The following is a 27846-nucleotide window of genomic DNA, read 5'->3' as shown; positions in this document are numbered from 1 at the left end:
TATTCCATTATTATTTTATATTTAAAGTTGAATTTACATATATATATAAATTGTAAATATTGGTAACAGTAGGCAAATAGATGATGTAATGCAGTATACATAATGATAGATTTAATGTATGTTTGAATTGAACATATTTCACGTCATCATAATGAAAACATGACAGATTAACAACAGACAAGGCAAAAACACTGGTTTCCCTTTTTTTCCACGCTCTTCCTCCATTGGCCGCTTCTTTCCACCGACCAATCACGTCGAACCTGTCAACGCGCGCGGGGCCAATCACACTCGCCTCTCCCTCCGCCCCTTTCCCCAGCGTCCACTTCCGCGTCACGATCCACGTTGCTACGGCGACCACCGCGGCTCCGTCAGCGATTGGCCGAGCGGCCGTGACGTCAGCATGACGTCGGGAATTCCTCTCCCTCTCGGTCTCCGCGTGCAGCGCAGCGGAGTCGCTCGCCGCGCGGGGATGAAGCGGCACGCACTCAATACACGTGAGGCGTCAACTTCCCCATGTCCGCTGCCAGTGTTCGCGTCTGAGCCGCCGGAGGAGACTCCGTCCGCCGCGGGTCCGCTCGGGGGAGACGAGCTCAGGTTCCATGACACAACTCAGGAGACAGGGGACATGATGCTCAGCTGCGTCTTCATCACCGTTTCATAAACACGCGAGCGGAGGTTCCGAGCCGCCGCCGCCGCCGCTGCTGCTGCTGAACCCGAGCGAGGCCGCCGTCAATGTAAGTGTGTTGACAGAGGAAACTCAGCTAAACACCAGCGTTACCCCGACACCACGGAACTACAACGCACTGGCTGCTGGGAGTCTGTGTGTAGTTCATTACAACTCACTCACTAAGGGAATAGTTTGTTTAAGTTGTACCTCACTTGTCATGATGACCTTGTGTGTCAGAAGTCGTGACCTTTTCAAAACCTGTGTGTTTACATTTGATGTTTTTTAGAAACACTGATACCCAATAGATTGATGAATACTTTATTGATCCTGAGGGAAATGTGTAGAGTAAGAGTAAAAGTACAAGGCTGTGCAAATGATCAGTAATATACAATAATATATTGTTATTTATGAAAACTTAACCTAGAACCAAAAACCAAACATATTGTGCACAACAGGGTCGACTATAAAACCTCAGTATTTTGGGCCTCACACTAAATATTAACTGTCTTTTATTTGTTTATCTTTAGAAAAACAAACACTGATTCATAACAAGGTTACGAACTAAACTAAAGGTGAAATAACAACACGCGTCTGTATCTTGGGCTTTGTTTTTTATAAAATAAGGGTAAATTATTTGTTTATCTGTTAAGAAATGCATTTAAAAGTAGGTCGCTCTAAACAACAAAGGGGAAGAAACATGTGTGTCGTGAACCGAACTAACTTTACTGGTGAGGGTCGTTAGTCTTTTTATAGAAACACTGATCAATGAAGGGGTGAACAAAAAAAACACAGGGGAAAAAAAAACATCAGTATCTTCGGCCTTGTGTTTGCTAATCAGGGTCTTTTGTTTGTTTACTGCACTGAACCGCTTTTTCATTCCACATTTCCAGTCTCTCTTCGACACTGACCGTTGGTGTGTTTGATTTTCTTTTCTCCTGCCGAGCCCTCAGCAAACACAGGGGCACGCTGTTATTTGCTATCAGCTGCAAACTTGTCCGGCAGGTTACACGACCCGAAAGCGGTTTAACTTTGATAATGAAGAAATAGAGAGTTTATTATTTGCCTTGAACGCCAATGCTGCCCTCTGTTTAAAGAGAGCACAGAGGGGTTCGCAGCCATATGACAAACTTCACATGATATAGTCACTGAGGGCTGCAGAGGCAAGCACAAGACGTCTTTTCATGCTTTTCGTTTTTTTTTTTTTTACAACTCCAAAAGTTTGCTTCCCATCTCACAGTGACTCACAGTGTAGCACATTCTCTATTGTTCCTCTCAGTCTTCTGCCCCTGGGTGCACACTGGACCGTCTGAATATCCTGCGGACAGTCAATCTGCACCTCTTCACTGAATTACCTAGTCATGGAGCGCTGCCTTAGAAGGGATCAGTGAACAGTGTACAGTGGCAGCGGCGGCTCAGATGTCTGCCCGGGGCTGCTGGCAAGTCGTCTCTAAATAGATAAGCACTTAAGTTGTGCGAGGCCGTGACCTGTGAGCAAGGTGCTTTCTCCAAATCTATCTGCGTCTCAGAGGGTGATTCAGCAAAACACCGCTCTTCTCTGATAGGTCTCTGGACTCGGGGAGGACGGAGCCGGCAGGTTACGGTGTTTCTCTCGCTTATTTTCCCACTGAGAGGTCGGATAAAGATGTCAGGTTCACTGTGTTTTTGTTCGAAAAGTCGAGTATGATACAAACTGATTTTTGTCACGGCGTTTAGATGTTTCTTACAATAATCTTAAGTTATTTGTGATTATTTGTGATTTGTTCAGAAAAATATATTGGGAACAATTTTGATAATAAGATTATAGTGTAAATATTTTCAAGAAGAAGGGAAAATCGTTCTTGTTCCAGCTGCTGAGTTGTGTCCTTTTGCTCGTCTAGTGTAGTAGTAAAGTTATTTGGACCACGGGTCAGAGAAAACATGCAAGTTGACATCAAATCTCTGATTCAATGAAAAGTAATCAAATCTCAGAAGCTAAAAATATCCCTGTTTTTCTCTATTTTTACCAATGGCTAAACATCTGCAGCTGTATATTTTCAGGCTGTTATCACGCTTCTGAAATGTATTTTCTGATTAATGCGGTTTTTGCTTTTCTCTCCCCAGAGGGTCAGCCATGTTCCCTGATGCCCTGGAGGCAGCCGGGCGGGTGGAGGGCCTGTCCCTGTCCTCCCCGCAGCCGCCACCAGAGCTGGAGGAAGAGGAGGCAGTGGCGTCTGTGGCGAGAGGGCCGAAGAGACAAGGACGCTACCGGCAGAGCCTGCAGCTTCTGAAGCCCTTCAGGATAACTCACAAGTAAACAAAACTGATTTAAGTTTCGGTGGCAGACTATGACCTTGAGCTGTGTGAAGGTAGAGGCAGACAAACAGTTTGAGGCTGTGACAGCGACTGATGCACATTTAAAGACACATTTAAAGTTGACTTTTAGCTGGCTGTTAGGGCAGGAGGCCACGATAAGGGAGGGGACCTTATCCCCCAGGGACAGACGGCACGCTGTCAGAACATATGCCGACTGATAAACTTATTTTTGCTGCTCTCTCAGATTTCTATGAGGAACGTGCAAATTACTGTTCAAACACCGTCGGCATGATTCACCATTCGTCAGCTCCGCCAAGCAAAGGCGCCGCGTCTTCTCCAGCAGCCGAAGTGGGCCCGCTCCCCCAACATGGCACCTCGGTGTGTGCCTGCACTTTTAGACGTGTCTCAACCGTTTCCACATCTTCTCTCTCCCTCTCTCTCTATTCCAGGCACCAGCACCCAGTCGATAACGCTGGCTTCTTCTCATTTATGACGCTGCACTGGCTCACCCCGCTGGCGCTGAAGGCCTACAGGGCGTCCAGCTTGTCTACAGACGACGTGTGGGGACTGTCCTGCCACGAAGCCTCTGAAGTCAACTGCCAAAGGTGAGGTAGCCGCGGCCCGGCTGAGGTTTTGACTGAGGGAGGTGCCCTGTGGGGATAGGGAAAGCTGACTCTCAGAGTTCCTAGAAAACTAGAGTTGGGGTTTGACATGACATGACACACATGACTGTATTTGCTTTTCCCAGTCATATCGACCGCTCAGTGTTATTCACCCACTCACGCACATATTCAAACAGCGCTTCTATACACGGTGGTATTTCTATCACACAGCGTTCATACCCTGTTTGCACAGCTGTCAGGGTTTAGCATCTTGCTCACTGACACTGAGGCAGACTGGACAAGCCAGGGATTGAACCAACAACCTTCTTGTGGATGACCCACTGACCAAGTACTTATTAAAGGATAATTATGGTGATGCTCTATGGGTCTGTCACTGTCAAACAGCTTACTGTAAAGACTCAAATCAACAAAGTGTTTCCCAGCGCCCACGAGGTCCAATGTCGTCCAAACATAATTAAAAACACATCAGAAAGCTTCACTGTTGCTCTGCATTAAGATGAACACAGGCATTTTAGCCGACTTTGATTCAATCCCAGCGTGCGGCAGCCAGTAATGCTCTGTTGCAGATCAAATTGGAACCAGAAATAGTCTATTTACTATTTACTCCTTCCTCACATTTGCTAAAAGCTGCAGTGCCCAGCTGTTTTAGGAAGAGAACTGAGACTGTTGTTTACAAATACACACTATCTGTCAAACGTTTTAGAACAACTTGATTTTTCTATTTCTTACTGAAAGTGTAAGGTCCCAGTCAATCGATCAACCAATCCCATTTTATTTGCAGGATGGAGCAATAGAACACAGTGTATCAATGGCTAATGTGTTTATGCAAATAGAATATGTCCCAGTGTTTCTGATATTCAATCATTGAACAAAGAATGAAGATTAAAAAATAATTCATCATGGAATATATGAAATAAGAAATAACGTTTGACATTGTAAAGGTTTAGAAAGTTCCCAACACTAAACAACTAAAAGCTCTTATGTCTTGCTCTTGGAGTTTGTTTTGCTTTTACTCTTTGCCCAGTTCTTCCCGAAGCAGCTCTGTGGGGTTGTAGCCCAGACACCTCGAGTCTCGTTCTTTTCTTCCCACGCTTCAGGTCAAACTGTTGCTGGAGAATGAAACTCTGACCAAACCGCTCTCTCCCCTTTGTTACTCATCTTTCTCTCACTGATCTGATAGCGAATATATAGGGCGCTACTTCCTGCAGCAAAGTGTTTTTCCTAATAATGCATCAACACTGCACACCGCGTAGACTGGGTTTTGTGAATAAGCAATCAAAGATGACCCGTTTTCAGTGACCTACTTTTGTGCAGAGTTCACCTTTGTCCAATTTCATTGAGCTGCGCAGATGTGAATAAACTTTTGACCGGCTGTGTGAGCAGACACATTGGAGTCAAAGGTTTTTAGGTTCACAGTATCGACCGTGTGTTGGTATCTGTGTTGTTTTGTTTGAGTATTTTCCAACTTGTTAAAATTCCTATATTTACATCTTCAGTGTGAACCAGCTAACATGAGGCTGAGAGCCACCTCCATGTATTTTGGGACAACCACTATGCCCTGGGGTACTGTGGAAATGTACCTCGTCCCAGCTTTTCTTTGTGTCATGTGAATAAAGCAAATAGTACCTCAACAAAACGAGAACAGCTAAAGTCTTTAGGACCTTTTTAGGTGGAGCAAATTCCATCTTTCATTTTTACTAAAGCTACTTTCAGACATGCACTGAACTTTCTCCTGAAATCAGCCGAAAGGGTCAGCATGTGAGCACTCAGAAAAACCCACAGTGGCCGGTGGGTGTCTTGATGGCAAAACTGAAAATAGAATAAACAAATACCTCCGAATTAAACAGAGGTGCCATACACGTAGAAGACACTGATAAAGATGTCAACCTGGAAAGACAATGAGATTTTAGAGCTTTTAGAGATAATCGCTGATACCGCTGTTGATGTACTGTAAACAACAACACGTGATTTCCATGGTGGAATTAATACGTCTTCTCCTGCCTCCTGCATGCTCCTCTCAGGTGTCACCCCTCACCTGAAGGTTCCAGACATTTTACTGCTTGGATGAACGTGTGTGACCCAAACAATCTCTGCATTTTGCCCAAAGAATTGACATCTTCTGGAGTTCACGTCTGAAAACAGCTTCATATAAATGTGGTGAATCCGAGACGTCTTGGGCTCTTGTGCAATTGTCTGTTTAAGCTGGTTGGTCAACCCGCCTTGAAAGAAGAGCCTCACAGTGTGATACAAAGGCTGATCCATTAAGATGAACAAGTGATGTTTTCTGTGTCCAGCTCCCAGTGGAGCATGTTGTATTCAGATCCACTCAGGTGAACAGATCTGTCCCACGTCCCTCCACTCTCACACTGTCGGGGCTTTGAGTTGCACGTTGACCCTGAGATTGTTTTCCTTTTTTAAACAAATATTGAGATACCGTCTTCCCTTTCGCTGCGCTTTATGTGAACAAGATAAATGTGGTGATAAAACCCGGTCGCCCTCACACACACACCAGGCAGACAGCGGCAGAACAACAGATGCAAGGCCAAGGTCACATTCACAGTATTCTTAGTGTGAGAATTTGCAGTGCGAGCCATGTCAACAGCGATCCGGGATTTTGTATGCATGTGCCGTAGCCCTGCCAGGATTTGACTAATGAACGTTCAGTCTTCTCTACACAAATCTCGGGAACACTGTGCCTGGAAGGAAGGCGGCTAAGAAAAGCAGGGATTAGAGATTACAGTGAGAGTTAGTGCCTGACTTTTTCTTGTTATGTCATTAGCTCCTCTACCTGCACTGCACCATGTCTCCCTGTCACCTTCATCAGCTGTCACTGCCGGGAGCCCTGCAGCAGATCATGAGATATCAGTTTGTGTTCGGCTGCCGATCAGCAGCGGCTCCTCCAATGCATCGCAGTCACGTGCTGACTCCCATGAATGAACAATGCAGACTTACTATAAGTCTATTAGGGGCCATTTAGTTCTGAGCTGCTCGCTGAAGAGAAAACCGACGCCTCTCCCATTACTCACATGCTCACGGTGCCATGACTCGGCAGTTTAGAGGAGGGTGACTATTGGAGGAAGTTCCCCCTTGTAACTGGTGACAAGTGCGTGGGCTGTAAATGACTTGCTCTGTTAAACGGCTCTGGCTCAGGGCCTCGGGTTTAGTGTTGCTGCTTCTTTGTGTGTGTGTGTCGGTTTGTGTGTGTGTGTCCGTGTGTGTGTGTATAATAGCACATATAAGGGAAGGAGCACAGAACTGTTACACTGGCGTGACTGAGGGACGGTATGCAGAAGATGGGAGGGCTTGGTTGTGTGTTTACATAGCAAGAACAGTTATACAACCTCGATGCAACGCAAGGATGGCGAGTGAGAGAGAGGGAGAGAGAGAGAGAGAGAGAGAGAGGGGAGAGGGGAGAAAAAGCTCCCTGGGAGAGTTGACACTTGTTGGTGCTCAGTGAGGTGCGAACCTCGAATACGATGTCCTGGCCGACGCACTCTGGAAACATCAGCTTCGCTTGCCATCTGGCAAACAGAGACGATTACTGTTAGGAACATTACAGTCCTGTTTAAAAGCACATCACTCCTCCTTTTGGATCCCACACTGGTGCCCTGCTGCTCCCATTTACATTCATGTACATGACGACACACATACTTGAGGTTATTTAAATTTTGTATTAAATTCTTTTGTTGATTAATCACACATGTTGTCTTTTCCTCCCTTTGGATTCGCTGTGTAGTCGAGCTTTATGTCTGAAAATGCAGCACAAACACAGAGTAGAATCATCACACTTTGTTAATACACAGTTATTAAAAAGACATATAGACCTTTTGTTCCAGTGTTTCCCAAAACAGAATGAGAACCTCACTGGTGAAGCCTTTATGTTCACATTTGGAAACATAAAGTTATTCATAAAACTCCTCGGCAGAGGGTGAAAGGTAACATGAGGCTCACTTTCGTCCATCTTGGAAGCTTGAGCACATTTCTGACTGCATCATTAGGTGACACCTGAAGCTGTTTCAGTTCTACACGACTGTAGCTGCAGTCGGCTACAGGGAGAGTGACGCTGCACATTGTCATCGTTCCTAATTATGTGACCCAGTTATACTGTAAATACACACCTCTGGACTTACAGTGTAGTCATATTCACCAACACTCACGTGAAACTTCTTCTGGAAATGTTTATTTTTCCCTGTTCTCGGTTCACTGACAGGATTTAGCTCCACACGATATCCAGCTGTGCTTCTTCACGCAGTTATCGGGCCTGCAAATAATTGCGATTGCTTAGATTCACCACCATTTGAGTTGAAGTCGTTATTATCAGGCTGTGTGAAAGTCTGCCTGGTTTAATGTTCTGTCTATCTCTGATACGTTTTTAATAAAGTCGTTAGGGCGTAAATTACTTTCTGCAGCTGCTCTGCCGCTGCTTTATGGAGTCATTATCCTTGATGCATTCGGCCAACAAGATATTTTACCCTCTTCAAGGGGTATTACACAGCAATGAAAGTACATTAACCCGTCTGTAAAATGTTTGATAGAAGTAGATTCTCTCAATTTAATTAAGTCATACATCATACATGGTCGTCTATTGTAGGTCACCTTTGCATTATTATCAGCATCGCTGCCTCAATTTGCTCTTTTTGTACTTTTCAACTCTAGTGATTGCCTGTTTTTATCCCCTACTATGCTTTCGGGGGGAAATCTGATTAATTGGAAATGCAACTCTACAGTTTTTAATCAACTTCATTTAAGGAGCACTAAAAAATCATTAAGTCTTCTTTTCACCTTGGATAATTTTGCCCTTCAAAGATGTCAACTTTTACATAGTTGTTTGGTACGATTACAGCCTTTTGCATCATATTCTTGTTTGAATAACGAGTGAGCAAGTTAGTTTGACCCTCATCATCTTGTGTGTTGGCTCTGGCTCCAGGCTCGAGTATTTGTGGCACGACGAGCTGAAGAGACGAGGGCGAGAGGGGGCGTCCCTGACCAGAGTCTTCTGGAGGTTCTGCCAAACGCGCATGCTGGTGGCCATCTTTTCCCTCCTCATCACAATGGTGGCCGGCTTCGTCGGGCCCGTGAGTACCATGCAAATCCTTTTTTGCTTTTGTTATTCAGCTGATTCGGCTAATATGCCTCTCAAGCACTGTCGCTGGCTCGGGGTTCCCACGTGCGGCTGTATTTTCAGAAAATCGCTTTATCCCGTTTCACGCTGGTCTGGAAATTGAAATGAAAACATACTGGGAGATTACAAAGCCTTAGATAGTGAAACCCGTTTTAATGCCATAGATCAGCTGGTTATTGTAGTCTGACCCCCCCCCCCCCCCCCCCCAAACACACATACACACACACATACAGAAACTAGATGAACATCAACAAATACTAGATGCAGTATTTTTAAACATCTCATATCACAAGTTTTAAGTGATCCTCATGTTACTTCTAAGTTTCACCATTGTTCCAAAAGCTCTAAGCTGTTTATTTTGGTGTCAGGGCATGTGTACACTATGTGCCTGCCACTTCCCACAACTAATAGCATTAACTGGATTTAACTCTTGCACAATGACGCGTTTGTCTCACTTTCCTGCCTGATCTTGTCAATTTGCTAACAAAGCGTTACTGTAGATATTATCTCTGCAGTTTTTTCATACATGTCTGAACAATCACAAAACGTGACTGCTCTTTTCGTGTCATCTCAATCCGGCCTTCAAACATAGCCTGTCTGTGTATCGGTTCATTCCACTTCTTTTGTGCCTTTCTTACCCAAATGATCTCTTAATTAATTGATTTAAAATATTTTCTTTCATCCTCTTCCCCTTTTCATGCGTTTACTCTCATTCATCTGGCCCTTGCCCTGCTGATCTTATCTTCGTCTATGGCATTTCCTACCCTCTCTTTTTCATCTCCCTGTAATCCATGTCCTTGTCTTGTTCCACTTTATCTCTTCCATGTTCCTGATCTGAATCTATTGTTTTCCTCCCCATTTTTGTCCTTTCAACTATTTCTATCTTGTTTCTTGAACCTTCTTCTCCCGTTGATACCCTTTCTTGCCTTTTCGTTTGTAGGCTCTCCTGGTTCGAGCTCTGCTGGAGTATTCCCAGAGCTTCCAGTCCAACTTCCCGTACGGCCTGTCCCTGGTGGCTGGGATCTTCCTCATGGAACTGATCCGCTCCTGGTTGCAGGCACTCATGTGGGCTGTCAACTACCGTACTGCAGCGCGCCTCCGTGGGGCAGCTCTGACTTTTGCATTCCACAAAATCCTCCGCCTGCGCAGCACTAAAGACGTGGGTCCTGGGGAGGTAGGTGGCATAACCCTGGAGGGGGGACTCATCTCCCAATTAACTAAATCATTCTTCACTGCAGGGCACCACATGCAGATGATTGAGATGGATTTCATTTCTGCTCTTACACTGCTCCTGCTTAGATCTCCAAAAAATCCCACAGTCTGGGTGGGGGGGGAGGCCGTCTTAAATCAGACATTACACAGCTTAAGAGGAATCTTTGTCCAACAAGTAAATGTGGGAATATGAACAATTGTATTTGTAAAGGTTTAGTCTTCGTGGTGACGTTGCAGTATCAAAAGGTTTAGCTCAACGAATTTTGTAATTTGAAATATGACTCATTGTTTTTCTACCCAGCTGATCAACATCTGCACCGCTGACGGCCACCGCCTGTATGAGGCTGTGTCAGTGGGCTGCCTGCTGGCCGGGGGGCCCATAGTGGGAATACTGGGTTTGTCCTACACAGCATTCTTCCTGGGCCCCACTGCTCTGGTGGGGTCAGCGATTTTCATCTTCTTCTATCCAGCCATGGTACGACTTCAGCTAGATCACCTGACACAGAGAGAAAAAATATGAAAATGTCCTTCTGTTTAATGATGTTGTAACACAGACGGCATGACACAACAAACACATACACAATATAGAATAAATTGAACCCAATAAACTATAGAAAAAGTTTTACCAAAAGTTATGAGCGTTAACTGATCTGACAAGCAATTAGGTTATTGAAATTTCCAAACATGTGACTGACAGCCAGGTAAATAACTAGAGCGACTGCTTTATTGTTTATTTTGACACTAGCAAAAGAGGCTCCCCACCTCTTTATGTCAATTCAGGCTGTTGAAGAACACAACCAGCACTTTTTAAAAGCATCATAACACTGCAGCTATCAATCTCTTGTCAATTTTGTAGCCGCTGTTTTCCAGTTCCTCTCAGTCTAAGCTGAAGCCTGACAGCGGGGGACCCCGGTGTTGTTGCGAAAAGCATTTATCACTCTGGTGCCTCGGACAGGCCCGCAGCACAGCTAATGTGATTGTGTCTGCTTTCATTTCCTCCCCTGCCACTTATTTCTCTTGTCATCATTTCCTCTATTCCTGTCTGGACAGATGCTCGCATCCAAGCTGACGGCGTATTTCCGCAAGAAGTGTGTGACGGTGACTGACCGGCGCGTGAGGTTGATGAACGAGATCCTCTGCTGCATAAAGTTCATCAAGATGTACTGCTGGGAAGATGCCTTTGCCCAGAATGTTCACAGTGAGTGGCTGTCATGTTTCACAATGACTCAGCGACATCCTCACATGCTGCTCATTTCCTGTTGGACCTCGAGACAAACGTCGTGCTGTTCAGTGCTTTTATTCAGCTCTCTATTCCAGATCCACTCAGAATGGAGGGTGGCCTCCTTCGAACACCTGTTGCCGCTGCAAATTAGTGACTAAACACTCGCTTTATCACCTGAAATTAGACTTATCCTTTAATTGAGCTGGCAAAATAACCCTGACCCGAAATCCATTTTCATTAGGTCGCTCGTTTTATGTCTTTCGCTGTTCCATCATCTATAATCAACACAGCTTTGAGACCCATGGCGTGAAGGTTAATTTGCGAAGCTGTCTGCGGCCTTATGATAACTTGAATGACTCGTCAAGGCTGTTTTTCTCATCCAAGAATTAGCAATGACCTTTTCTCATGAGGCTGTAGGTTGTGGACAGGGATCATTTTCTGCTGTTAATCGTGCTCCAAATTAGCCAGGTGGGGCTCATTTCCACCGCTGTCCTGTGATTACTTATTATAATATTTATTAATTGCCTTTCAACTTAATGGCCAATAAGTCTTGAGAGTTACAAGTTCATTCCCTCCAATTACCAGTGTAGTTAAATGGATTTGGGCATTAGACTTGGACACTTATCAAAGTTCAGCAGGTCTGGAAGCCGGTTTCATACCATGTATGGATGTGAGGGCCCGTCCTCCCTCTTGTATCTATTTCTGTCCTCTGGCTGTCTGTTGTTTAGTGACGCTTATGGTGTTTATTGATTGAAAGTCCCCTGGAGAGCCCCCAGGGACTCACTCAACTCTTTAACTTTTTTTTTCCGACCTCTCCCTCTCTTCACCCATCGCCTTTTTTCAACATCTCTCTGTTTCTCTCTTATCTGTCCAACAGAAGTGCGATCTGAGGAGAGGGGGATACTGGAGAGAGCCGGGATCATCCAGAGCCTCACAGTGGGCGTCGCTCCCATCGTGGTGGTGATTGCTTGTGTGTGCACTTTCACCCTGCACATGGCTTTAGGCTATGACCTCAATGCAGCTGAGGTATTTTTATCAGGATCTCTAGGCACTGTTATCTCAACTTTCTTTTTATTAATTCCCCTGTATTTATCTGAGGCTGTCTCGATGTAGTATTCTGCTCAACACTAACCAATGATTTGATTGGATAATTTTTCATTTTTGAAACTAGTTTAAAAGGTTATGTGGAGAGAATTAGGCTCATGTACACTAACGTGACTTTTAGAACACCACTTCGGTTCAGGAAGTAAATTTCCGTTTCATTCTGTCTATTGGCGTTTCAGAAAAAATCCTATAAAAACGGTTTAAAGCCTTGAGCCTGGCTGAACAGCTACTGGATGAATCACGAACATAATTTGATTCTGAGCAAAAAATATTGGAAAAGGGCAAAGGTACAAGACTGTGTACATAATCATGTTAAGAGTGAAGGAACTACACATCCCATAAACCATTATGAATGAGCCCTTTCCAAAGACTTCCAGCTGGCTTCCTCTTGAATTTAACTGATGATAGGATTTTTGCAGGCATTATAAACATTTCATTGGTAACAGCAAGCTGCACCAATCAGAGATTTCAGTACTACACCTGAGGATTGTGGGTAGTGTAGCTCTTCTCCTTGACATTGGAATGAAAAACTAGTTATCCCTAAAACGCGGTTGATGTCATACAGAAGCATAATTGTTTCACAATCCAGTAGCTTGTGGTGAATCTACCTTGGAAATGTTATGGCTGATACTCGAAATCTCTATTCAGAAAATCAATAGGATTTTTACTTTACGGAACTACTCTGTTGAGTGCTATTGGACCGTAGATAATTTTGCCACAGGAAAGACGACATAAAGACTAACTCCCTCTATCTCTCCTCACCCCTTTCCAGGCATTCACTGTGGTCGCAGTTTTCAACTCCATGACCTTTGCCCTGAAAGTCACACCGCTGGCAGTGAGGTCCCTATCGGAGGGTGCTGTGGCAGTCAAAAGATTTCAGGTGAGGTACACACACTGACGTTCTTTTCACACACTTCATTTGTCCCTGACACAGTAAAGGGATTTCACAACCCTAATGCAGTGCTAAAGCACACAGTACCATCTTACTCATCACGATATGTTTACAGTACACACTGCGGAAAGGTCAACAGACCAAAATAAACTCAGAGAATGTGGTCACAGAATGTCAGTGGGCGCTCCTCGGAGCCAATGTAAAGCTGCTCATGTTATAAACACAGACGCCCACATACTGACATTGTCAACATACTTTATTTCCAAACAGATGCTAAAAGTCACACATTAGTGCAAGGTTGGTTCACAGAAGGAGCCAAGGTTCAATAGTCAAGCATTTCTGCCGAAGACGTACCAAAAGCTTTGAGGTATCCGCTCGTACACATTGCATAATAAAGTAAAGAGGAACCCGGCAGCAGATTTAACTGAAGTGATGAGGTACTGGTATTACTTTTGTCACAGCTGTGGTAGAAGCAGTGCCAGTATACTCATGACACTGCACAGGCACGCACACTTGTTTTTGTTCAATTTTTTTAAGGGTGCAAAAAAATGTCTGCTTCTGCAAGATGCAAACCAAAGATGCAAACACAAGATGCAAACCAGTTGGCTGTCACAGTGTGCGGTCAAAACTAAATGTTCCTCACTGGAACGCATTGTGTCCGTCTCCACAGAGGCTCTTCCTGATGGATGACAGACAGGTGATTTCGGTCAAAATGGAGGATCCCAGCAACGCAGTAGAATTTCTGGATGCCACGCTGGCCTGGGAAAAGGCGCGTCCTCCTGCAGCCAAACTTCCTCCTCCGAAGAAGCGGGGAGGCATGAAGAGAGTGCTGCGCAGGGAGAAGCTCAGCCTGTACATTTCCACAGAGGACAAAGGAAACAAGGAGGTTCCCAATGCACAAAGTCTGCTCACAAACATGGAGCAGGAGAGTCCACAGAGCACCATCTCCTCCACGCAGAGCATACGACCTCCACTGCAGAAGACCCTGCACCGCATCAACCTGTGCATTAAGAGGGTAACAGCACAGACATACATAAGCAGATTAAGGACAGTAGATAAACAGTTGGACAAACATTTGTTTACTTCATGATTCCCACATTACAACTGTGTTTTTCTCTTTTTAGGGTTCACTGGTAGGGATCTGTGGGGGTGTTGGGAGCGGAAAGAGCTCTCTTCTGTCTGCTCTGCTGGGACAGGTGAGATTCAACAAGAGTCAGACAGAAAAACTGGAACAAGCATTCTTCTTAAACAATGCAGCAACAAAAGTTTGATTTGGAAAGGAAAGTTTTCCAACCTGCAGTTTGTTGTGTTGCAGATGACCCTGTTAGAGGGAAATGTAGCAGCCAGCGGTGACTTCGCTTACGTGTCCCAACAAGCCTGGATCCTCAATGACTCCCTCAAGGAGAACATCTTGTTTGGAAACGAGTATGACGAACACAGGTAAGATCAACCAGTGAGACGTCGAGGCTGAGATAAGAAAAACATAATAGAATACAACTTCATTTTTATAGAAAATATCCCAACAAGGTTACAAAGTGCTTTTCCGAATATATGGGAATAACAACACAGAAAAAAACAAAAATAAGATGCATAACTAAATTATATATTAAAAGCAATATCCATCTAAACCAGTCTAATCAAGCAAGGAATGTTGGCCCTGATGGCAAAAGCCTGGTCCTCCACAGTTACCAGCCTTGAGTTAGGAACCACTAGCAAATTGTTGTTGATTTTGGATTACAGCTTGGAGCACAGATTTAGTCCAATCTTACATGTTGCTTTCCTTATCAGATACCACATTGTCCTGGAAGTCTGCTGTCTCCTCCCAGATCTTGCAGAGCTCCCATACGGGGACATGACGGAGGTATCTGTAGAATTCTGTCTTTTGTTTGTATTTGCACTTTTTTCTGCAACCTTTCCTTTTCTGAAAGAACTTTCACAGGAGTCTCAGGAGAGTTTCACGAGAGTTTTTATTTTCTTGCCAGATCGGAGAGAGAGGTGCCAACCTGAGCGGAGGGCAGCGTCAGAGAGTGAGCCTGGCTCGTGCCCTCTACAGTGAGCTCCCTGTTCTTCTGCTGGACGACCCTCTCAGTGCTGTTGATGCTTGTGTGGGGGCCCACGTCTTCTATGAAGCTATCAAAGGCTCCGCCAAAGGCAGGACTGTGCTCTTTGTGACGCATCAGCTGCAGGTAAGGGATCGTCTGTGAATTTGTAATGTGTTCAAACTTTCCTTAAAATGTGAAAATCTTCAGCACTGTTCTGAACGCAGCCACGATTCACTGGTTCAAGTTTTTAAAGCTCTTTTTCTTCTTCAAGTATCTGTCTGACTGTGATGACGTGATCCTGATGAAGGACGGGCAGATTTCCGAGCACGGCACCCATGCTGAGCTAATGGCCAAAGAGCGAGACTATGCCACCCTGCTCAGCAGCATGCAGCAGGAGGTGAGGCCAGGGGCACACGAGGCACCGGGTCAGCTCTTCTGAATAAGGCATCTCTGCCCCCACAACACAAAAAACATCCAACACTATAGGCTGAATAATTCATGAGCCCCAAAAACGCAGGCCCAGTTGCAGGGAAATGTTATTGCATACAAGGCCTTTCATTATTTATGCATGCATCGATTTACTGGTGAGCAGCTAAAGACCCTGTCAACGATATCTCTGTTTAAGTGACTTGCAGGGTGTTGTTGTTACGACTCATGGGATTTGGGGCAGTGACATGTTTCAAAACTCATTTTCTTCCAGTGGCGGCTGGTGATAACATTTATCAGGGGGGGGCAAAGTGTTGAAGGGGAAGGGCAAACAAACTCAGGCATTTCTTGTGGAATGGTGTTTTTGTAAAGAAATTGACGGATTTGCCGCAGTTCCACCTGAAGTCACCATATCTTTTGCCGATCAGCTCGTCTCAGGTCCTGTGGTTGCAAAAACTATTATGTATGTTTTTAGACCGGAATTAAACATTTACAATTTGAAAACAGGTTATATTGAATGCTCACAGGTGCTTATGGTCTACCAGGTGCACTGTAAATCAAAGTTAACTATTATTATCCAATTAGATCATATTTAACAGTTTTATGCAGGCTTCTTAACGTATTAACTGGACGCTGTATTTCTTCCCTTTTGGGCTTTTAGGATCTGGTGAAAGAGAATTATAAAAACAAACGCCAGAGAACAGTTGCAAAGAAGACTGACAGTAGTTCTGACGTTGCCAAGGTTAGACCGAAGGTGGAAGGCAAGAAAGGAGGTGAGAAACCCTGCTGCTCCACAAATAGCATGAATCCTAACTGGGTGTTTCTTTCTCTCCGACAAAGATTTACAAGTAACCCTATTTCTTTTTGTCTCTTTCACATTTTCCTGCATCTTTTTTAGATCAACTGATGAAAGCAGAAGAGAAGGGCTCCGGTGCAGTGGCCTGGTCCGTTTATGGGGCCTACATCAGAGCAGCAGGCGGTCCAGTAGTCTTCGTCGTCAACATCTTCTTCTTCCTCTCCACCACAGGCAGCGTAGCCTTCAGTAACTGGTGGCTGAGCTACTGGATAGGGCAGGGCAACGGGGTGAGCTTTAGAGACGATCCTGCTTTATTATATTATGCACCCCCCGTCGGTGTGCATGTTCCCTGAAGAAAAATGCAGAGGCTGCCTCAGTGAATTGTGGTAAACGAGTGAGCATTAATCTGAATGTGCATGATTAAAAAAGTAAGAGCGCCACGGTAAACTTAATTAAAAACAAGCACAAGCAGTGAAGAAACAGATGTGGAGCAAAGCAGGGACTGGCTGCTATTGAGAAATGTGCTCGGGATAGTAAACATCATTTCACTGACTGATTTGTCAAAGTGTGCTCCTCTCAATTTCATTACAGGCAAAATTCCTACGTTTGGGGGAAGAAGAGGATTTTTTTTTCTCTTCTCTCAGTCTTTGTAATTTGTTGCTCCATCTGCCCCCAGAACACATCATTACTCTCTGTGAATGAAACGATGGCGAGCAACAGCATGAGGCTCAACCCTCACATTCAGTACTACTCAACTGTTTACGTCGTCTCCATGGGAGTCGCTTTACTGCTGAAGACTGTGAGAGGGCTGGTGTTTGTGAAGGTAAGTAAGACCCCCCCGCAAGTGTATAACTCATCCACCTTCATTGTCCTCATAACAAGAACTGATAAACTGAAAAGTGATGGAGGTGTTTAAAAGGAGGATTTATCCCTCTGTCCATCCCTCCCTCCATCCATCCACCCATCAATGACATAAAGACCCTGTTCAGACCTGAGAGATCCCAAGTGGACAGCGTTACATTAAAGTGCGTCCTGAATGCGTCTCCTGTGCCCACGTCGAACCTCACTCACCCGCTCCATATGCAAATAATCACGTACGTCAATTGTGTTGGCAAAGATTAAATTTACATTTATTTTTACCCAGTCTCTGTTTACAGATGTGTGCGATGACAATGATATTGTGTTGTTTGCTACGTACAAATCGAAGTTTTAATTACGTCTAAACTGTGGCGAGTCAGAGGACGTCAGCTATTTGGCCCAGGATGCATTTGCGTTCACGGGGCGAAAAAAAGGATGGAGCCACATGTGTCCACGATCACCACGGAATGTGGTCTGAGTTATCCGATCTCAGGATGCATTCAGGACACATTTGGACGCGTTTAGACCTGAACTTAGAGCTGAACCCTTAGAATCGGACCACTCAGTACAGATGATCTGCATGTGTTTGGACTGTGGGTGAAAGCAGGAGGGCCCAGAGTAAACGCACTCAAACACAGGAAGAACAAAACTGGGATTCGAACCAGGAACCATCTCGCTGTGGAACCACAGTGAACCCCAGTGCCGTCCCTTTGAAAGAAATATGAAAAGCTGATATATTGACATCAAGCCGTGCCCTTCCCTTATCGTCTTTATTTTCATTCATTCGTGCGCTCATGGTTCCAGTGCTGTAGTTGAAAATGCCTGGGGGCCAAATCCATTTATCTGTCCACAGAGTAACATTGGGTGTGTGTGTGTGTCTGTGAGCGAGGGAGACACAAGTATGATGGACAGAAAGTGTGTGTGAGTGTTTGTGTGTGTGTGTCAGTGCCCCTTCGGGTGGGCATCCTCTTTTCCAAACTAACCCGTCCTGACACTGCATTGCAGAGGTTAGGTCCCCATGTTAATGCATGCCACTTGAAATTGCTAATTTTTCAAAGACGGCTAATCTTTTCTTACCCCTAGCTGTGATGAGATCTTTGCGGTGTTAAATATTCCATTAATAGAATTAATTTGTTCTCTGCTGCCACATGTAATTTCTGTCCAATTGGTGAAATGTCTCTTGCGCGTTAGGTCATGACCTTTATGTCAGCCTCCCAGACGCTCATTAGAAATGAAGATTTGACAGCTTGCCTTGTGCTCGGAGAAAAATAAAGCACCCACCACTGTGCACATGCTTAGCATATGGTGAGGTAGCATTTCCAACTCTGCAGGCAGCGTGTTTATGCCACTGTATTTATCTACTGTGGGTTTTTATGTCTGAAGCCGAGCACATTGAATATTTCCCTCCAACTGTCTCTTTATCCGAGCTGTGATGGTTTCCCCGTGTTTCTGAGGGTTGTTTGTTGAAACGTGTCGGGTCTGTTGTTCAATCGCGGCTGTTGTTTGTGTTCACAGTGCACGGTGAAGGCTGCCTCCACGCTCCACGACAAGCTGTTCCACCGGCTCCTCCTCAGCCCCATGCACTTCTTTGATACAACACCTCTGGGTCGCATCCTGACCCGCTTCTCCCGGGACATGGATGAGGGTGAGGCTTGATTTGTCTTGACTGTGAACCTTCCCCCACCCCAGAGAGCTCTCAGTCAGTGAAGTCACACTGGTTGACAAGGTGTAGTGTAAAGACACAGTGTGATTCGACATGAAGTATCCTCTCTAGCGAGGGGCCCTTTGTTATCCTCCTCACTGTTGCTTTTGCTTGACATGTTGATTTGTGGGTTGCCATCTTTATGGATGGTTGATTTTGTTTCCAAACATTTTTTTTTACGGAATCCATTGTGTTACCCGCAGATTTTCTCCTTCGCTTTCACTCTCTTATGAAATAAACACAACACGACACAGAGGGAGACACATAGAGAATGTTTTCTTCACACATAAGAGATTGATAGATCCAGTACCACACACTGTGTGTAACATACGATATGCCTCCTCCCCGCAGTGGATGTCCGTCTCACCATGCAGGCTGAAATGCTGCTGCAGAACCTGACGCTGGTGTTGTTTTGCTTGGCGATGGTGGGCATCGTCTTCCCCTGGTTCCTGATCTCCATCCTGCCGCTGGGAGTTTTCCTCTGCGTGGTGAACCGCGTGTCCAGGTCAGACTCACAATCACCTCTTATCGTGGCTCTAGCTTTGAGCGGCTAGATCTGTAACTTCCTTTGAATGTAGTTACTCACTTTGACTGCACACCGTTTGATCCCTTGAGCATCTCACTGCGCAGGTATCAGAGCTTTTTCCAGCTGCTGCAACACGGTTTGTTAAGAATGATCACACTTAACTATGTTAAATGCACAGCTGGAAAAGAGAATAATAAACCACAAGAATTACATTATCATTTTCTGGGAATTTGATTAGTTTGGTGTTAATGAGATATATTTGAATAGAGAGAGAGAGAGGACATGTTCAAATCTTGCAGCATCAAATGTATTTTAAATACTAATAGTAAAAAGTTTTTGTGTTTTGTAAATGTGACTTTCATGGGCCATGTCAACAGTTCACGTGGCAGCACAGCTTATTGTGCCACACTATGATCTTCATCATTATTTATTGATTAGGTAATGCAGAGCTTTTCTGATCAGTAACCATTAACAGAGAGCGACTTCAGAAAGTATCGGGAGACAGTGAAAGATGTGCAGTGATAATCCCTCTGTTATTGGTCATTGATTTCACTCTTCATAGCTTCTGCTCAGCGTAGATGTGGTAGAAGCGCCTCGGATGATCAGATGACGCTGTTTTTGTCATTATTTACGGTTTCGCAGCGATCGTGCAATAAAGGTGAATCCACCGAGGGGAATAACAGCCCGCTGGCATCCTGGGAAATAACCACAGTGTGTTGTTATTTCCTGTGTCTGATGGATAAAGAGGAACACGACTCTCTGAGATCTGGTTGAGAATATGAAAACAAGCCGCAGGAACACTCGTCGAATTAGAAACAGATGATTGATGCCACTGCATCATACCAAGAATTGGCAATAATACAATAACACATCATATGACCCTTTTGAAAATGTATTTTATCTGGCAAAGCTACATTTTGGAGGGGAAATGTAAAAGCGTTTAAACCACTTGAGGTTCCCTCCTGAGATTTCTTCATGCTCTCCAACATCACACAACCTCTCCTCCCTCTCCTCACGATATCATGTCCCCACATAAACTTGAATTCTTGACTCCTTTCATCAAATCTGATGCCAGTTTGTCTCGTGAGGGAGCAATTTAGTTTCAGAATATCTTGGTTTATCGTCTCGGAGGAAGCTTGGTTGGTACGCGCTGCAATTGGAGGTAACGATACACGGCACATTGACGGAGAGATAACCTCACGTACAACCGAGCGGAAGAGAATATACCCCGGCCATTTCAGAAAGGTTGTGACCACCCTGGGCAGTGGTCTTAAAACAAAATGAAATCTCACAAAGTCACAACGTAGCAGGATGTTTATGGACGTTACATCAAACTGGATCTCTCAAAATTACTCCATTTCTAAAGCAGCCGTTATCGAATCCTGAAATGAAACTGCCCATGGCATAAACATGTTTGTCCGGATCGCGGCCCTCAAGCAGGGAAGTGTCATGTGTTCCCCCCCCCCCCACCTCTCTCTCTCTCCTCTCGGCTTTTATGAGAAAACCAAATGATTCATGGCAGACTTGTTATTCACATGCACCATCCATTCCATCGGCGCATCTAAAAGAAGAGAGATTGCGCCGCCTTTGTCAATAAACCTCCCCCCCGCTCACACTTCCTCGTGGACGGCCGGTGTCTCTCTGGCTGTGCGCGGCCGTCTGTGTGTGACGCGGCACAAGAACGTGCTTGTGGGAAACGGCCAGATTTGTCAGGTTGCTTCGAGGAGCGATTCCCTTTCAGAACACCGTGTCATCATTACCTGTCTGCCACACAACTGCCTCACTAGAGCTGATGCATTTTCCATTCCTTCACTCCTAAGTGAAGTTTCAGTATTAAGATGTCATCTGTGTGCTCACTCCCCAAAAGAAATTTCGCAAAGTACATAAGTAGCTGAGGGGCTGCGAAATCCATGTGACAAGAAAGCTTTGATTCTGAAGCTGCACAAAGGCGTGCACTTCACATTTCATACTAGAGTTAACATTTCTGTCCCTTTTGTACTTACAGTGGCTTATTTGGGGAGTAAAATGTTCCTTAGGCTGGTTTCTAGTTGAATATCCTCTATTTGAAAAGTTCACACGTTGGATTCCATCTGCACATGAATGCATGAATTCCTACCCCAGTTGGCTAAAGCAAATATCAATGTCCATTTCCAGGGTCCTGATTCGTGAGCTGAAGCGCATAGAGAACATCAGCCAATCGCCATTCACCTCTCACATCACCAGCAGTCTGCAGGGACTCTCCACCATCCACGCATACGGAAGAGGACACGACTTCCTCCAAAGGTGACTATGAGGGTGTGAGCTAGAGATGGAGATGATTAAACTTCAATTTCATCTTATCTCCACTTGTAGCTTCTCTGTTTACCCCCTGTTTAGTAAATAAACCAACCCTCATACCAGAAACTGTCCCCTCAGCAGCCATGGCAGGAGAGAGTCCTGCTTGCTTTGGCTCCAGCAGTGATGGATTTATCTGTTTTTATTTTTTTGCAGATATCAGGAATTGCTGGACACAAACCAGGCCTCCAACTACCTCTTCAGCTGCGCCATGCGTTGGCTGGCTGTCCGCCTGGACCTCATCAGCATCTCTCTTATCACGGCTGTAGCTCTTTTCATTGTCTTCATGCACAATCAGATACCTCCGGCCTACGCAGGCCTGGCCCTATCGTACGCCGTGCAGGTTCGTAGAGAAACACATGCAGTGACATGGAATGAATGGAAACGCTAGCGGAGACTAAATATTGAAAGAAAATTGAAAATTGAGGCCAAGGACAGGATAGGAAATGTCACAACATAAAGCCTCATCTGTTTCTAACAGCAAGCATAAAAGTTCCCTTTCTGATGGAAATGCACTGTGTGGCTCGGGAGACGCCTAGAACTTGTTATGAATTTGTTTTCCCTGTGCCTGTCTGAACCAGCCTTCAACATCTCCTTCAGGTTGACCTGCACCAACCAAACACTTTTAAGACTGATTCCCTCTGAAAGACACACTGTAGACAGACTCTAAAGTACTCACTTGACTAGCACCATGATAAGGCCACAGACAGCCCACAATGGAAACTCAAAAAACATCATGGCTACACTGGTTCTCTTATGCTGGTGTGAATACAGCTGAGTTTTTATCAGTCATGTGCAAAAATGCGTCAACATTGCACCTGAGTGATATCATCTCAGGGAGAATCCAGCGTTAAACGAGAATATGTAACTTCTAGAAATCACATTGTTCCTCTCAAAAAGGAAAAGTGGAATTTGTAAGCCGGAGAACCGACTGTTAAACAGTAGTTTATTGTAGTTAATGTCAAATTAGGTTGATTTTTCTGTATTTTTCTTATTGATTAGTTACTTTAAAGAACCAACATGTTATCAGAATCGGATTTATTGCCAAGTAGGTTTCCCACACACAGGAAATTAGCATGAGAGCATGAAAAACACATGAAGTATAAAAGATAGGAGGGAAGATGATGCAAAACAAGAGCTGTGTGCTATTGTCCAAGCAGAAGGAGAAAGACAGGAACCTAAAGTACTAGTGAAAAGCTACACAATACATTTAACTACATAAAAGATAAAGGCAAATAGAGGTGTACAGGTCTTGTAACCAGATTAAACCTCTCCCATTCTTTTTGCAGGAAGATGCATCACATTACTGTATAAACTGTAAACAAAACCCTATCTGCACAGCATGTCTCAGAGGACTATTGATTTCCTCCTTCTCAAACTGCCCAGTACTTCCTTTTATTATTCCTTTTTAAAAGCTCAGTGCTTTATTGCATGTGTCATTATGGACAGAGTCAAGACAGCATGAGGGTTGAACTCTGTTGTCTAGATGTTGACGCAGCCATATCAGCAAATCTGTTTAATACGCTGTAAATATTTCGATGTGTTACTGCTTGTTTGTAAAAGGGGAGCGGCTCATGTAAACCCAGTGTTTTTCAGGAACTGATGAGTTAATCATTGATCCCCCCCCCCCCCCCCCCCCCCCCCCCCCCCACCACCCCCACTACCACCACCACCACCTCCCTCTGCTTCTCTGTCCCCTGCAGCTGACGGGCTTGTTCCAGTTCACAGTGAGGCTGCTCACAGAGACCGAGGCTCGGTTTACATCAGTGGAGAGGATCAATCATTATGTAAAGGTAAGAGCATTGATTAGAACAGTGGGGGTGGATTATGTGGCGTATTGTCCAAGGTCATGTAGACGGGAACACCCTCTAGAGTTACACCGACAGACGCAGGCCAGCTCACTGCAGCAGAGCTGTTGAGCGTGAGGGCAGCTGGCTCGTCCACTGTTGGTCTGGGTGTGTGTTGGTGTGTGTGTGGGTGTGTGTGTTTATGTCATGAGCATGTTCCTGTAGATGTGTGTGACCAAGCAGGAAATCAGATAGAAACCCAGCGTGAGGTCTTTACACACATGACAGGGCTTGTTCCCAGAACACATCAAACCACAAAAGTATGACTGTCAACCGCACACTTTTTTTTTTTTTTTCTGTGCAAAGAAAAGCTCGTAGAGACAAAATCCTACAGATCAGTTGCAGGGGGCATCCACCTCTGTAGAGATTTATAGATTAATGCCAGAAACCATCACCGTCCCTTATCTCAGTGTCTAGAGAGTGAAGCCCCCCGTCACAGTCCCGAGGCCGACGGTCCTGCCCCCTCCTGGCCTCAGCGGGGAAAGATCACCTTTCAGAACGTGGACATGCGTTATCGTCAAGATCTGCCGCTGGTGCTTAAGAGCCTGTCCTTCACCATCCTGCCCGAAGAGACCATCGGGATTGTGGGTCGCACAGGATCAGGTATGAGTGACGCTTTCGGCTGCCCCAGCCAGCAGCACTTGCAGTTTATGTTTCTGTTTATGTTATGTGTCTCCATATCGGACTTGGGCTCCCATTTGTTCTCACTGTTATTTTTCTGTGTGCCTCTGCAGGGAAGTCCTCTCTGGGCGTAGCTCTGTTCAGACTCGTGGAGCTGGCAGTTGGCTCCATCATCATCGACGGGATCAATATTGCCCAGATTGGACTGGATGACCTGCGGAGCAAGCTCGCCATCATTCCTCAAGAGCCGGTGCTCTTCATCGGCACCGTCAGGTAATCCAGTCCAGCTGATAATTACTTCTTTTTTTTAACAAGAATTGTAACCAGGTTGTCGCTCTGGCTTGAAAAAAATATTTGTGACTAATGAGCGGAGCAGAGATAATGAACAAACAAACAGTACTTGACAGTTAATGCACCTAATCTCAGGGAGAGTCCTCAGTGTTTGGATGGGAAATAATGTGTTTCTAAATGGGCGTCAGCTGTTGGTTTAAATGTGTGTGTGTGTGTTTAAAACAACCTTCATACAAGGTTGGCTTTTAAGCTATGAGATATGTGTTTGTTTTACGTCACAAAGAACAAAATAGAATATATATGCTCAGTGTGTGATCCTACTTACAAACACACATCTAAAGGTTAACTCTAATGAGACGATTTACAATCTTGCATTTGTCATAATTTTGAATCCCCTTAATCAATATCAAACGGTTTCTCTCTTTACCAATAGGACCAATTTAGACCCATGGGATCAATACTCTGATTCTCAGATATGGGACGCTCTGGAGAAGACGCACACTAAAGACATGGTAAGGTTGTCAAACACCGTCTGGTTATTCTAAATGATCATTACTTGAATGATTTGTCTTCATACGTCTGTGTCCCTGTGGCCTCCCTCAGGTCACTCAGCTGCCTCACTCCCTCCACTCAGAGGTGACGGAGAACGGGGAGAACTTCTCCGTGGGCGAGCGACAGCTGCTCTGTGTGGCCCGGGCTCTGCTCAGGAACAGCAAGGTACAGATGTTATGAACTGCACTTGTTTTTATTTACATGTCGGCTCAAGTAAGAGATTCTCCTCAGTTTTATAATAATGAAACAAGCAGACCTCTCTGTTTCTGTCCCTTCATGTAATAACACTGACACCTGGTGGTGTGCAACAGAACTGCACCTCCCAAACAGCATTACGTTCTTAATTTTGTATCAATAATATTTCATCATTTTACATTTTGCACACAGGGCTTTGTTTCTATTTGTGTACATGTTGTGCTGTTAATTGTTTGTATTCATTACTTGTTATTCTTTCCTCTGCTGCTCTTTGTTTCTAGGTTCTGATCCTGGACGAGGCGACAGCCGCCATCGACACGGAGACAGATCGTCTCATCCAGGAGACCATTCGCTGCGAGTTTGGCAGCTGCACCACACTCATCATCGCCCATCGTCTCAACACAGTGATGAGCTGCAGCAGGATCATGGTCCTGGACAACGGCCAGGTGTGTATAAATGCAACACGACGGATTGGCCTGCTCTGTGTGACTTGGTCCCTTTGAGGTGACTGATTAGATAAGACAGTCAATATTTGACTTGAGTAAAAGCTGAAGTCTGATGTGAGCAGTCAACATGACATGCACACCAATGATGACCAGCCTCAATGTCTCCACATCCCATTTTTACCCTCTGTTATCTTTTTTATGTAGTTTATTTCCTCAGTGTGAATGAAACGTGATCTGTGCGTCAGGACAGACGAGATTCATGATGTGAATTCACCCCTAAGTTGTAACCCTGCTCCCCTGCAGAGAGGCCAGCCTTAAGCCTTAATAATTCTACTTAATTGAAGTTGAACTACTTTAAATTATTACATCAAATGGCACATTTTCTGCTTCGGTGGTTGGTTACTTGTATGATGGTGTTCACCACATAGTCGTGAAGACTAAATTCAAGTTTTAATATAGTTGTATATTGTCTCTGATCTTTTTTGTCTTGATTATACCATATTTCCAATATTGCTGGAATTAAAAAACAAGCTTGATAATCAGTTAGCGTCGGTCGGTAAATTCCTCAAAGCAAACAGAGCTAGTCAAATTCTTTGATATGCTGCCTGCGGGAAATAACTTACTTCACAGCATTTAGTAGGAAAAATATGGCTTGATTTTTATTATTTTTTCAAGTTCACAGAAATGAGTGATTTTACACTAGATTTTTGTTATATGCTGCTGCTGATTTTGTTTAATGCTTTTCTCCTCTCATAGATTTTGGAGTTTGACTCTCCCGCCGCCTTGCTGGCAGACGAGAACTCCAGATTCAGAGCCATGATAGAGGCGTCAGAAAACCAAAGCAGATAAAAGATGCAGGAGCTGAACTTTAGATGTGAGCTGTAGCATCATCAAATATTCAGTGGAATACCTGAATTGCACACAAAAAGACCACACACACACACACATACAGTAATCCCAATCCTGCCATGGTGTGAAAGAGGAGCGCTAAGAAAGACAGCGGTAGCTGCTCCGTGTAGCAGTGTCAGTTCATTTCCACACCAAAGACCCAGGGACAACATTTCTGAAGGACTCATCCAAGTTAACTATGCAAAGAAGAACGTAAAAGCTTCCTGTTCTTTGCAGCCTTGTCAGAGTTATTTCCTGGAGGCAAGATAATGTTTCTGCAAGTGAAACAAGCAAAGGAGCAAAGACTCTTGATAATAGCACTTTATTTTGTCTCATGGACACGTTGGAGAACATGTGGTGCTTCCTTTTTGGTGTAAGTCGACTCATCAGTGAGATTTCGAGTTAGTGTCAGTCATTTTATTTCTGTCAACAACACCTCACAACGCAAGGACTTACTGTTAAAGAGATAATGGTATCGACCATCATATACTTCATAGAGTTGTTGATATGATTTCTTGCAACATTTTAGTGGATAGTATTGATTATTCAATACTCTATGTTTAAAAAGAATCACCCTTTAACCTTTCCTTTGAGGCACTGTCTGATTATGTGTACTGAATTAAGTTTAATGTTATAATACAATAATCTCTGTAAGGTATTGCAGATGCAATTTGTGCCTCTAGTTTAGCTTGTTTTAGACAGAATACACGCACTGTGTTTTGAATGAGCTAAAGTTTCCTTTAAATCCAAATGCTGGAGTTTTTAAATCTGCACATTTTCCACTGCTGGCTATGTTTTGTATTGTGTTTTTATCAGCATGGTGTGGTACACAGTCAGTTCTGCAGTCGTAATCTAGGGTTCAAACCATGGTACAGTTTGGTTTCCTGTGACAAAGCTGAAACTGCGCAAACATCAGGATGTGTCTTTAAATGTTAAAAGCTGAGGATTGTAAACTTCTGCAATATCTTTTAATTGCATTTGTTTAATTTCAAGATTGCCTTTGTATACTCGGGATTGCAATATATATTTTGTATTTGTTTGATTTCGTTTTTTCCAATAAAGATATTTTTTGTATACACTGATGTTCAGCAGTCGAATATTTCAAACTGTGAACTGTATGAAATAAAAAGATGAAGACATTGATAAGCATCTTAAGAAGTAAACGCTGGATTAACGTCTGTCATTGCC

At 44.3% G+C, this 27846-nt stretch overlaps 1 protein-coding gene across 1 annotated transcript; it reads left to right on the top strand.

Moving 5' to 3' along the window:
- The first annotated feature begins 400 nt into the window (after nt 1–400).
- Nucleotides 401–27734, top strand: wu:fb13g09 (ATP-binding cassette sub-family C member 5). Its single transcript, XM_053428369.1, has 29 exons — nt 401–594; nt 2768–2956; nt 3409–3564; nt 8510–8657; nt 9645–9878; nt 10218–10391; nt 10967–11114; nt 12016–12164; nt 13015–13122; nt 13805–14149; nt 14259–14330; nt 14450–14574; nt 14923–14995; nt 15117–15320; nt 15448–15573; nt 16264–16375; nt 16501–16685; nt 17075–17221; nt 18772–18901; nt 19310–19463; nt 21639–21767; nt 21975–22161; nt 23522–23611; nt 24076–24268; nt 24400–24559; nt 25011–25089; nt 25181–25294; nt 25606–25770; nt 26527–27734. The coding sequence occupies exons 1-29, from the start codon at nt 401–403 to the stop codon at nt 26617–26619; spliced, it is 4383 nt and encodes a 1460-aa protein (XP_053284344.1). The 3' UTR covers nt 26620–27734.
- The last annotated feature ends 112 nt before the right edge of the window (nt 27735–27846 follow it).

The sequence above is a fragment of the Pleuronectes platessa genome, chromosome 8 (assembly GCF_947347685.1).
Source record: "Pleuronectes platessa chromosome 8, fPlePla1.1, whole genome shotgun sequence".
In the NCBI taxonomy this organism is placed as follows: domain Eukaryota; kingdom Metazoa; phylum Chordata; class Actinopteri; order Pleuronectiformes; family Pleuronectidae; genus Pleuronectes; species Pleuronectes platessa.
This window is presented reverse-complemented; position numbering and strand designations above follow the sequence as displayed.

What these genes read in the sequence shown, in the direction of transcription:
- wu:fb13g09 (XM_053428369.1), top strand. Translation starts at nt 401, where the DNA reads ATGACGTCGGGAATTCCTCTCCCTCTCGGTCTCCGCGTGCAGCGCAGC. An exon ending in CTCCCGGGACATGGATGAGG is followed by an intron (nt 18,902 to 19,309) that starts GTGAGGCTTGAT and finishes TCCTCCCCGCAG; the next exon opens with TGGATGTCCGTCTCACCATG. An exon ending in AGACGCACACTAAAGACATG is followed by an intron (nt 25,090 to 25,180) that starts GTAAGGTTGTCA and finishes GGCCTCCCTCAG; the next exon opens with GTCACTCAGCTGCCTCACTC.